We start from the raw sequence: 13,186 nt of genomic DNA, 5'->3' as shown, positions 1-13,186 counted from the left end.
TTATCTCCTCAAGCTCTTTTCCTAGGTACTAAAGAGAAAGATGATAGAACTGCTTTAAATATTTGTCTTATTTTCCTAGCACGATTTGGAAGGATTAGTTTTGGAAAGGCGAAAGTAGAATGGTAATACAGCTTTTCCTTCTCTGCTTTCATTTTCCTACTTTAGGGCTTTTACTCGGTTTCTCTTTAGTTATGCCCCTGCCTTTGTTCTCTGACTCATTTAACTTATGGTCTCTGGTATAAATTTGACCCAGTAATCCATGACAGGAACCATCTGGTCAAAATCAGTCCCCAGATACCTTAAATAACATGGCTCCAATTTGGGAATCAGCTTTGAGACCACAAACCTGAGTTTGGGTCAAAAACTTGGTATCCTCAATCAAGGAAGTTGAATAGAGCCAAACATCCTCAAGGCTGAAAATTACAACATACCCACCAAATATCAACCAGGTTGAATGAAAGAAACACAGGGTAGTGGAATAGCCAAGGATTTTAAAGTCAGGAAAACCTGGGTTCAAAGTCCAGTTGCCATGTTTATTAGCTAAATGACCTTACTGTATTTTCTCAGTTTTCCTGAAACAAACACTGAGATAAATCCCAAGTGCCTCCATGCATGTCTTATTTTCTGTTGTTCAGTTGCTCAGTCGTGTCCAACTCTCTGCAACCCAGTGGACTGCAGTATGCCAGGCCTCCCTTTCCTTCACTAACTCCCAGAGTTTGCTCAAGCTCATGTTCATTGAGTTGATAATGCATCTAACCATCTCATCCTCTGTCACCCCCTTCTCCTCTTGCCCTCAATCAATCCCAACATCAGAGTCTTTTCTGGTGAGTCAGCTCTTCACATCAGGTGGCTAAAGTAATGGAGCTTAAGCTTCCATATCTGTCTTTCCAATGAGTATTCAGGACTGACTGACTTTAGGATTAACTGTTTTGATCTCCTTGCTGTCCAAGGGACACTCAAGAGTCTGCTCCAGCACCACAGTTTAAAAGCATCAATTTTTTAGTGCTCAGCCTTCTTTATGGTCCAGCTCTCACATCCATACATGACTCCTGATGTCTTATTTTATATTTCCCCAAGAAGCAGTCCTCAAGACAAGGATTGAGGTGAGAATAGTTTATTTTCTAAGTGGAAGAAACACTCGATGGGAGTAGATGAGACAAAGAAAGACAGCAGATCAAGAGCAGTGTAATCATAGGAGTAACTGGAACTTAAACCTTCTGGGGAAATTCTTGGAGCCAGTGTGAAAGGCATCTCACAGAGTTATTCTGCCAAAGGAACAAATATGCTGATGAATTTATTAGAAACTTTCTTCAGTTATCGGCTGAAGGCTACTCTGGAGGTGTTAATTTGCTGGCACTTCCAACCTGCCTTGTTGGAAGGTAGAGAAATGCAGATTCTGACAGCATAAGGCAGGTCAGTGCCAACTGAGTGGGAAGGGCAAGAGGACGTGGGGACACTGACATTTGGGCTAACCCTGGTACCACTGACATCCGCTACTCGTTATTTAAGTTCTCTGGAATTTATCGTTGATTCTTCAAGGTGTGATGGCTGGTGGAAAAAAAAAAAAAAACAGTTTTATTATTCTTGAGTTAATGGGACAAACTAGCATATCCCTGGCTGTCGTTATTCCTGAGTCTGCAAGTTCTCATCATCATTACATTCCTCTACCACTTATTCTGGCTTCCCCTCCCCCTCGGTCATCTGTTGAGTGTGTTGCTTACCTAGCACAGACGTTGAGACCCTTCTTGAGATGCTGAACCATGACTGCCATTCCCTGATCAGAATGTGGTTACTTCGGCCACCTACTTATGCTTGTTAGCAGTCATGAGAGCATCATTTCTTGACTCCCTGGTGAATCCCTTGACATACAAATATACGCCTCCCTGCTCCCCATGTGCAGTAGCGACTCTAGCTCCTCGGTGATAATCAGAGTTATCACCCTTACCGGTATAGTGGCTCCTTTCTTTGCCTGCTAGACTACTGGCATGGGAATCCAAAAATAACTGGATGATGGCAGGTATAACATTATATTTAGTAGAATTTTTCATGGTTCCCCTGGTAGGGCTTGCCTTCCTAAACTCACTCCACCATAGACACCAGGATCTCCACTTCCCCAGACACTGTGGGGAGTTATGGGAATAGAAAACATAAATTCCCAGTGGATAATCAGGAGCTCTGGTGAGAAGGTGGCTTCTAGTATCCTTCAGAGAGAACTCTCACCCTTAGCTCCTGGATTTATGTAGTTTATCTCTTAGGGATGTGGAACCATATAATGGCTGTTCATTTAAAGTAAATATCTAGTCTTGAAAAACAGCACCCAACATCACTTGGTTTTATCCCAAGCTGTGTGTTTCAGAGTCCGTTCTAATGTTCCCCTATTCTGACAGCTTCTGCATGTTTTGTGTATAGTAGGGGCAGGGACCCCCAAGGTCATGTGACCTGAACAGTGAGGCTAATTGTACTGTAGTCTGACTTTCCTTTGGAGAAGAAAAAGGCACCCCACTTCAGTACTCTTGCCTGGAAAATCCCATAGACTGAGAAACCTGGGTAGGCTTATAGTCCATGGGGTCACAAAGAGTGGGACACGACTGAGCAGCTTCACTTCACTTCACTTCACTGATTTTACTACAGTCTTTTCTTACCCTGTGCCCCATGCACAGCTGTGGTTGAAAGTCAGGCCATTGTTCACTTATGGGTCTAGCATTTTTAAACTTTATACTGCAGTGTGACCATATGCTAAAAAATTGCAGAAATTGCAGATGAACTACTTGATGTGCTAGGCTTAGTTGCTCAGTCATGTCCAACTCTTTGCAACACCATGGACTGTAATCCTCCAGGCTCCCCTGTCCAGGGGGCTTCTCCAGGCAAGAATACTGGAGTGGGTTGCCATGCTTGCCTCTAGGGGATCTTCCTAACCCAGGGATCAAACTCAGGTCTCCCACAATGCAGGCAGATTCTTTACCATCTGAGCCACCAGGGAAGCCCAAGAATACTGTAGTTGGTAGCCTATCCCTGCTCCAAACTACTTGATACATTTTCATAAAGTAAACACACCCAAATACAACCAAGATTTTTCACAGTGATTCCATAATAATTTGTTAGTTTCATAAACAGGTAATTTTTGAGCCCCTTTATTGCCTGGATTTGAAAGAGTTCTTAGGCCTCTTCATGCCCAGAAATGCAGCACTGTATGAGTATAAGCCTGATATAACCCAGCCATAAATTTGTCCTGTCTGCTAATGTAGGATTTACGAGTTCCAGTGGATTTATCAATTCTGTTCTCTTCTTTGTATTATAGTGGAATTCAACATGTACATATTTGATACATACATATATAAAAAAAATTTCCTTTTTGTCATTTTCTGTGAGGCTCATCTCACTTTCACAGCTCCACCAGCTCAAAGGATGAGGGAACATATGCTTCTCCATATGCCCAGTGCAGACTCCTCAATGCATTTATTACTCGGAGCTCAGTGACTGAGGAATGTTTGTAATCTTTTATTTTTTTCTTATAGTGAGTCACTCTACTGTACATTTCAAAATCTGTGATAAGTGGAAAGATCCAAGAACTGAGGTACATTTCAACAAACAGCTTCCCATCTGGTAAATGAGAGGTTTTATTTATAACCAGGTATTCGGATACTGCTGTATGAAATGACATTCAAATTATTTTGCCTTATTCCATGTCTGAAAGGCCTGAGCAAAAACATAACCCTTCCTCCAGTTCATTCTCCATACTGCAGCCAGGTCAGGAATCCCATCTGCCTTAAAACGCTTTAACAGGTCCAAAGTCTCCACCTTGGCTCCTCCATGATCTGGCCCCTGTCTCCTTCTTCAAACTGTCTCTCAACATCCCCTTCCTTTTCTAAACTCCATTGGATTGGATATTCCAGTTCATTAAATGTATCCTTCAAGTCAGCACTCAGCTCAAGCGAAACAGATAGGTAGGAAATGTTCAAAAACTAAGTCAACATTAATATGCAACTTACAATTAGCTGCTTTTCATCAAGTTTCTTGAAGTCAGCACTTGGGGTTTAGGATGGAAACAGGGACAGCCATTGGGAGGATATACTTCAATATTTCATTCCAAGGGGCTCACCAAGTGGATTCTTCCTTTGGTACCACATTTGGAATGACTGCAAGAACCAGACCAACCTGAGAACACCCAAAGGAATTCAGAGCTGCTGAACTGACCGACGTGCTTCCTCTGGTCTGAGAGCCAAATAACTCCCTGCTTTTCTCTCTGTTGCCCATCCAGGGCACAGGTTTTCCTAGCTAACACTGCCTCACCAGTTACTGGGGAGTTTCTCTGGTTGGAGTTAATGTTATCAGAGGCTCACACGGGAAGCCTGAGCTGGTCCAAAGCTCAGGTGATTTTGTGCATCGTAAGGTTGTGAGATGTTCCAAATGCCCAGCCGAGTCAAGGGGGAGATGTTTTGAAATTTCATTTTATGTCTTTAAATGCTCTCACTTTTGTTTAAACTAGCATTCTGGCAATGTATCCTCTTTTTTTTTTTTAAAGAGTTTGTCTATTTATGAGCAGATGAGTCAATCAGCTAACATTTACAGAGCCCTTAAATATGCTTACTTCTTTGGTAGGAGCTTTGCGGTATAAACTAAGTGTGCCCATGAGGCTTGAGTCTGAGTGGAGAGATAAAGCCTTTATTAATGAAATAATAAAGTGCTAAAATCTGTATACCCTGCTACCTGTGCTCCAAAAAGCACTGCCTTCCACAGTGGTTCTCAAACCCTGGTGTGCATCAGCATCTCCTGGAGAGGGCTTCTTAAAGTACAGATTTCTGGGGCCCATTCCCAGAATTACTCTTGGGATAAGACCTGGGAAATTGCATTTTTCACAAGTTCCCAGGTGATGCTGATGTTGTTGGTCCACGGCCCAGGCTTTGGAAAACTTTGGTCTAGACCATGTGGATGGTTTTCATCTTGAAGTGATGCCACAAATCATCTCTCCGCGATTTCCTTTGTTCTGCTTTCTCCCACCTAAAGCACACGTATGGTTCAGTCACACCTTGACATTGCTCCTTCCTTCCCGCTGCCACCCTCCTTATTCCCGCCATCCTTATGGCCACAGTCAGGCTAAGTTTGGTCATTTCCTGCACTTTGCTGTTGTTTTTGATGTTATTCAGTTGATAAGTCATGTCCGACTCTTTTGCAACCCCACGGACTGTAGCCCACCAGCCTCCTCCATCCATGGGATTTCCCAGGCAAGAATACTGGAGTGGGTAAGCCGATCTGAGATGCTGTGACCTTTAGCCAATCTAAACTTTGAGACTTTAGAAGGAAAAAGGGAATAATGCTATCAGGTTTTAGTTTCTACCTCATTTCCTTATCTCCAGATTTATTGGTAAACGAATGTGGTGACCTGGGGGACCTGATTTTAATTTTCTGTTCACCGCAGATGACAGTTTCCCAAGTAGAAACTTGTTTGCTTTGGAATTACTTCTCTTTGATAAGCTGATTACCCTGGGGACATTCCCTGGTGGTCCAGTGGTTAGGATTTCACCCTCCTGTGCGGGAGCTGCAGGTTTGATCCTTGGAGGAGGAGCTCAGATCCCACGTGCCTTACTGCCACAACACTAAAACACAAAACAGAAGCAACACTGTAATAAATTCAATAAAGACTTTAATAATGGTCCACATCAGAAAAAAGTTCTTAAAAAAAAAAGACCAACTTATTACCCAAGTAGGTAGCAGTGTGACTCTTAAGAGTTGTTCTGATAATTGCCTGTTGACTTATGGCTTTTACATATTAAAAAATTAGATTATGGTTGATCTCTGACAGAAGCTTTGAATTCCTTTCATTTTATCAACAATCATAGTACATGGCAAATTAGCAGCTAAAACATACTGTAACATCTTTCCGTGAATAATGAAAGAAGTTCATAGCACATAGTAGGCACTCATGTATTTGTCAAATGAACAAATAAATGTGTTCAAAGATGCATAAATTATTTTTATTTTGCTCCATGAAACTAAAACATAGTTCTGTGAAATGTAGGCATGGTTATTTTGTATCAGTTTTAAAATTGGCAGGCTACCAAATGTTAATTTGCTTTTAGCTAGTAGAGATTAAATGTAATTCCTTCCCTGAGCAACCCTGAAGTAAGCAAGCATGAAAGCATTTTCACAGTAATCTGGGAGGAATTGACATTTAAAGGAGTTAGCATTACATCTGTACTTTAAAGCTATTAATTTCATAGATAAATTAACTTCATTACTCCATCTTTATCTTGCATTTTGAAAGGACTCCATCAGCTGGACGACTGACAGCCGAGGGTCAACTGAAACTGCTCTTATCCCAGCCAGGTTGTAATTGGAACCTGCTTCTGGAAACCCTACTGCATCACGATGGTCTTTTACTAAGAATCTTGCTAAAGAGCTCAAGTGAGTATTTGTAGTTTTGAGAATGTCCTGAAAAAACTCAGTCATTGTTCAAGTCGAATGGAATGTTTTTTCCTACTTGAATGTTGGTAGGGCAGTGATACCAACTGTGTTATACCAATAGGCAGTGGGGTTAGCAGCAGCAAAAATATTGAATCACTTTATAAACCTATCAGAAAGGTCTTCTTTCAGGGATAGTCTGAATGAGGGAAAACGATATTTTTATATGATACTGTTCTATCGTAACTGTCATAATGTAAGAGATGTATCAATATTTGGGGTTTGAAATGCCTAAGAACATATTATGGGAACACAGTTATATGTCCAAAACAAGTCTCAGTTAGACCTGAGAGAGAGAGATTACGATTGTTTTTGACCCACATTAAGCACTTCAGTGGATCATGAAAAATGCTTATGTAACTTATGAACAAGCAAGTGTGGCTTGCCTCCGCGTCCACTGGGGCATGGAGAAGTAGTCGTGAGAAAATTATGAATGGAAATTGAGGAGTAATGGAAGCCCATACTTCTCTTAATTAGACTTTCTTTTCTCCCCTGTAAGCACTATTTTAGAAGATGGTAAGCAATGTTATGCCAATCTAACATTATGTCCTGCTGTTCTCCTGCTACATCTATAAAGGGTTTTCTAACCATCTTTACAACCCCTGTGCATTTCTTCTGCTATATACCACACAGATAGCCAGATTCATTTTATCAGTCATTAGGTTCAGTATAGTCTTCCCTATTCAAAATATTTTTTTCTCTCATCCCCCATCACTTACAGGAACAAATCCCTAAGCTCTGGCCGTTCAAGTATGACCCCAGACTAGTTTTGTAACCCCTTTCCCCACTGTTCCCTTGTGTGCACGTGCATGCACACACACGTATTCCAGCCATTGTCCACAGAACCCCACGTACACGCTGCGTCTAGGCTTCCCTGGTGGTTCTGGTATGGAATCTGCCTGCCATGCAAGAGACCACCGGCAATGCAGGAGATGCAGGTTGGATCCCTGGTTCTGGAAGGTCCCCTGGAGAAAGAAATGGCAATTCACTCCAATATTCCTGCCTGGAGAATCCCATGGACAGAGGAGCCTGGAGGACTACAGTTCATGGGGTTGCAAGAGTCGGACACGACTTAGTGACTAAATCACCACTGCCACCACATGTTCCTTCCACACTTTGCTCACCCATTTTTCCACCTTGAGAGACCCACCTAGCCTCCACCGGTGGACGAGGGCCTGCTAAGCTCTAGATCTCTGAACACTGTCTCACACTGATCTCTCCCTGCCTTGAACTTGACAGTGTCTGTTATGGCGGCTACTGCTCGTCACTTAGTCTGCCTTATATTGTTATTATATTTGTATGTTAACAAGGCAAAAGCTACCAGGCCCTACTGGCCTGTTGTATACAAAACGAGGTTCACAGCATCCCCTTCCAGATTGTTCCAGTCATTTCTGGAATATTTGCTTTCTCAGATCTGCCCACAACCAGTTCTCCATAGTTTTTTCTTCTGCATGCCTTGAGGTTTGTTTCCCAAAAACCACATAGAGGAGGTACCCTACTGCTGAGCCCTCTGCTTCTCTCCTGGCGCTCCCAAATCCAGAAATCTTGTGGTGCCAAAGGGCACTGTGAATCCTCCAGCCTCACCATGTTCCAAGCAGAGGTTTGGAGATTACCTCTCCTCCAACCCTGAATCGGACTTTATTCTCTGAGCCCCCGAGCCTTAAATCTCACAAAGTTCAACTGAAAGCAGGATCTTCAGCTTCAATATCTTGAACTCCACTCTCTTAAAGGGAAAACAGGTGCTAGGGGAATTAATTGGTCAAATAGCCAACATATATTGTTCACTTGTTAACTCTTAGGCACTCTGCAAGGCACTTCACATTTACTATCTAATTTGACTCTTAAAACCTATAAAGTAAGTATAATTATTTTCATCATGTTAAAAATAGCATTAGAGTTTAAGATACTGTTATTTGCCAAGAGACACATGTAGCTGAGAAATGGTGGGTAACCTGGAATTCTGAACCCAACCTGGCACGTTCTTTCCCTTACAATTCTATACAAATATTCTTGCAGATTAAGTCCTAGAGTGGGCCACGGGTATCTGGAAGAACTGTAATCTGTCCAGTCTCTCGTTGAATCAATCCAGACACCTCAATGCACATGCATGTAACTGCTCTTGCCAGCCAGGTAGTCAGTGGTGATCACAGATTTTTATTTTTATATTTTCCTCAAGATAGCATGGTGCTTTTTACAGAAAAAGTGCAGGGATTGCTCAGCGATCAGTTGGGATATAAAATATGGAGTTTCACTTAAACTTTATAATCTGAACTTTCAGGTAAGGTGACTACTCAACATGGATAGTATCTGACATGGCTGGAGAGTTACTCTAATGTTAATATGATCATTGAAGCTCATGAACATGGTCCTAGAAGAGAAATAGTCTCCTTTTAATAGAGTTATATAGTTCAGCCTAGAAAAGCAATTGTGATAAAACACTGGGCTATTCTAATATAGCCACTAAGTACAGGGATAGTGATTGTGGTTAAATGAATAACCAGGTTTTCTTGCAAAAGAATTCTACATTTATATTACATCTACCTTTTGGATATATAACATGATGTTGTTTTTGAGGGACTTAAAAGTTATCAATGGTACCATACTGTAGCTTCTTCAGTTCTGGTTCTCATGGAATACAGAAGTGCATTTACCCAGCCTGCTAAAATATCTTACCAGTTTTTGCAAAGGTTGTTATGTTTGATCTTAGCTGCTTTGGTATTGTCTTGTATTAATTTTGTTAGCTACTTCATTAGCGTAAGGATGAAGTGACAGAATTTACTGATCAATTGATTGACTGACTTATTAAACTCCATTAGAAACCTTGTCACTTTAAGTTAGAAACAATATGCTCAGGGAATCTTATTAACTAGACTAAGGTCAAAATTATTATGCACCTAAAAATACATATGTAATATTTTTTCAGAGATTTTCTCTTCATTCAATATCATTTGGTAATTTAGAAGTTTGATCATATCTTTAGGAAAGCAAAATTTTAGAGTAAAATGTTCTGATTAGGTGTTTCAAACAACATAACTATTGGCCTGTTTATGGGAGACTTTTCTTTATGAATAGTCTCTTTTTAGTCTAATTGATAAAATTTAACTTTTGTTAAATTGGCTCAGGAATAAGAATGGAGATTATAAATACACATTTTTATTGAATGTATTTTAAAAACAAAGTCCTCTTCACCCAATAAGCAATTATTAAATTCTGTTAGGTAAAGTTCTTTTTTTGGATAGACAACCATATATTATAAACATTAAAATATAAGGGGTTTGTGTCTGTAGCTTTAGGTCTTGCTCTCTGAAAATGAGCAAGTGGTGGAGTGACAGGTGATGGAAGTAAAGTCCGATGCTGTAAAGAACAATATTGCCTAGGAACCTGGAATGTGAGGTCCATGAATCAAGGTAAATTAGAAGTGGTCAAACAGGAGATGGCAAGAGTGAACATCGACATTCTAGAAATCAGTGAACTACAATGGACCGGAATGGGCAAATTTAATTCAGATGACCATTGTATCTTCTACTGTGTGCAAGAATCCCTTAGAAGAAATGGAATAGCCCTCACAGTCAACGAAGGAGTCCAAAACACAGTACTTGGGGATAATACCAAAAATGACAGAATGATCTCTGTTCATTTCTAATGCAAACCATTCATATGACAGTAATTCAAGTCCATGCCCAAACCACTAATGCTGAAAAGCTGAAGTTGAACAGTTCTATGAAGACCTATAAGACCTTCTAGAACTAACACCCAAAAAAGATGTCCATTTAATCAGAGGTGACCTAAATGCAAAAGTAGGAAATCAAGAGATACCTAGGTAACAGGAGAGTTTGGCCTTGGAGTAGAAAATGAGGCAGGGCAAAGGCTCACAGTTTTGCCAAGACAGCACACTGATCATACCAAACACCCTCTTCCAACAACACAGGAGAAGACTCTACACATGGACATCACCAGATGGTTGATACCGAAATCATATTGATTACATTATTTGCAGCCAAAGATGGAGAAGCTCCATACAGTCAACAAAAACATGACCAGGAGCTCACTGTGACTCAGATCATGAACTCCTTATGGCAAAATTGAGACTGAAATTGAAGAAAGTAGGGAAAACCACTACACAATTCAGGTATGACCCAAATCAAATCCCTTATGATTATACAGTGGAAATGACAAATAGATTCAAGGGATTAGATCTGATAGACAGAGTGCCTGAAGAACAATGGACCAAGGTTCATAACATTGTACAGGAAGCAGTGATCAAAACCATCAACAAGAAGAAGAAATGCAAAAGGCAAAATGGTTGTCTGATGAAGCCTTACAAAGAGCTGAGAAAAGAAGAGAAGCAAAAGGTAAAGGAGAAAAGGAAAAATATAAGCATCTGAATACAGAGTTCCAAAGCATAGCAAGGAGAAATAAGAAAGCCTTCCTAACTGATCAGTGCAAAGAAATAGAGGAAAATAATAGAATGGGAAAGACTAGAGATCTCTTGAAGATATTTAGAGATACCAAGCAAACATTTCATGCAAAGATGGGCACAATAAAGGACAAAAATGCTGTGGACCTAACAAAAGGAGAAAATATTAAGAAAAGGTGGCAAGAATACATAGAAGAACTATACAAAAAAGATCTTCATGACCCAGATAACCACGATGGTGTGATCACTCACTAGAGCCAGACATGCTGGAATGCTAAGTAAAGTGGGCCCTAGGAAGCATCACTGTGAACAAAGCTAGTGGAGGTGATGGAATTCCAGTTGAGCTATTTCAAATCCTAAAAGATGATGCTGTGAAAGTGCTGCACTCAATATGCCAGCAAATTTGGAAAACTCAGCAGTGGTCACAGGACTGGAAAGGTCAGTTTTCATTCCAATCCCAAAGAAAGACAATGCCAAAAATGTTCAAACTACCACACAATTGCACTCATCTCACACGCTAGTAAAGTAATGCTCAAAATTCTCCAAGCTAGGCTTCAGCAGTATATGAACCAAGAACTTTCAGCTGATCAAGCTGGATTTAGTAAAGGCAGAGGAACCAGAGATCAAATTGCCAACATCTACTGGATCATAGAAAAAAGCAAGAGAGTTCCAGAAAAATATCTACTTCGGCTTTATTGACTATGCTAAAGCCTTTTTCTGTGTGGATCACAACAAACTGGAAAATTCCTTCAAGATATGGAAATAGTAGACCTCCTGACCTTCCTTCTGAGAAATCTATATGCAGGTCAAGAGGCAACAGTTAGAACCGGACATGGAACTACAGACTGGTTCCAAATTGGGAAAGGAGTACATCAGGCTGTATATTGTCACCCTGCTTGTTTAACTTATATGCAGAGTACAGCATCTGAAAGGCCTGGCTGGATGAAAAACAAGCTGGAATCAAGATTCCAAAGAGAAATATCAATAACCTCATATATGCAGATGACACCACCCTAATGGAAGAAAGTGAAGAGGAACTAAAAAGCCTCTTGATGAATGTGAAAGAAGAGTGTGAAAAAGTTGACTTAAAATTCAACTTTCAGAAAGCTAAAATCATGGCATCTGTCCCATCACTCCACGGCAAATTGATGGGGAAACAATGGAAGCAGTGACATACTTTATTTTCTTGGGTTCCAAAATCACTGCAGATGGTAGCTGCAGCCATGAAACTTAAAGATGTTTGCTCCTTAGAAGATAAGCTATGACTTACCTAGACAGCATATTAAAAAGCAGAGTCATTACTTTGCAACAAAGGTCTGTATAGTCAAAGCTATGATTTTTCCAGTAGTTACGTATGGATGTGAGAGTTGGACTATAAAGAGGGCTGAGCACCGAAGAATTGATGCTTTTGTACTGTGGTGTTAGAGAAGACTCTTGAGAGTCCCTTGGACAGCAAGGAGATCAAACCAGTCCATCCTAAAGGAAATCAGTTTTGAATATTCATTGGGAAGACTGATGCTGAAGCTGAAAGTCCAATACTTTGGCCACCTGATGGGAAGAGCTGACTTGTTGAAAAGACCCTGATGCTGGGAAAGATTGAAGGCAGGAGGAGAAGGGGGATGACAGTGGATGAGATGGTTGAATGGCATCGCCAACTCTATGGACTTGAGTTTGAGCAAGCCCTGGGAGTTAGTGATGCACAGGGGAGCGTGGTGTGCCACAGTCAGTGGGGTCACAAAGAGTCAAACATGGCGGAACCACTGAACTGAACTATGAAAATGATTTACCAGAATTTCTATTTATTTTAAAAAGAATCAGCAGAGTATATACAGAAACAACTTTTTTGTAATATGAGATACAACTCACTGAGTGTCAGAAAATAGCAAAATTTAATAAATAAATATATAGTAAACTTTTAATTTATAATATGTGCTTCATAGGCTGCAAGCTTCTAGGAAGTTTGGCTAAGGTTCAGTGGACTTGAGAAGGTAATGTTTGTTGGTTTTATTTTTAAGATGGGGTATTCTAAATTTGAAGGAAGAAACCTCAGATTTTAAATGTATAAGACATTATTTTGGATTATTGATGTTAAAAACCCAAGGCAGTTGTTTTGGCATTACCTCACTGAGGCCACGTGGCCTTAACCAGTGTCTGACTTGTGACATCAAAGGAACAAATTTCTGGCAATTTCCCAGTTGTTAGCAGTTGGCCTTTTCCTGCTAGTAACATTTGAATGAAGTGTGACTAACCCTCTTTCCTTTGCCCATTGCCCCAAGAATGATCCTCAGTGAAATTTCTTGGCTTCTGGTG

The 13,186-nt window shown here is 40.5% G+C and overlaps 1 protein-coding gene across 6 annotated transcripts in view; it reads left to right on the top strand.

Annotated features, from left to right (window-relative positions):
- Nucleotides 1-13,186, top strand: part of KIAA0825 (KIAA0825 ortholog) — a 430,821-nt gene that overhangs the window by 169,451 nt on the left and 248,184 nt on the right. For all 6 annotated transcript variants that reach the window (XM_019965428.2, XM_019965430.2, XM_070792129.1 and 3 more), the window contains one exon: nucleotides 6,263-6,402. In XM_019965428.2, coding sequence (XP_019820987.2) covers nucleotides 6,263-6,402 — 140 coding nt within the window. The remainder of the gene's footprint in view (nucleotides 1-6,262; nucleotides 6,403-13,186) is intronic.

This window comes from Bos indicus, chromosome 7 (genome assembly GCF_029378745.1).
Source record: "Bos indicus isolate NIAB-ARS_2022 breed Sahiwal x Tharparkar chromosome 7, NIAB-ARS_B.indTharparkar_mat_pri_1.0, whole genome shotgun sequence".
In the NCBI taxonomy this organism is placed as follows: domain Eukaryota; kingdom Metazoa; phylum Chordata; class Mammalia; order Artiodactyla; family Bovidae; genus Bos; species Bos indicus.
Note: the sequence above shows the minus strand (reverse complement) of the source record. Positions and strands in the feature narration are given on the sequence as shown.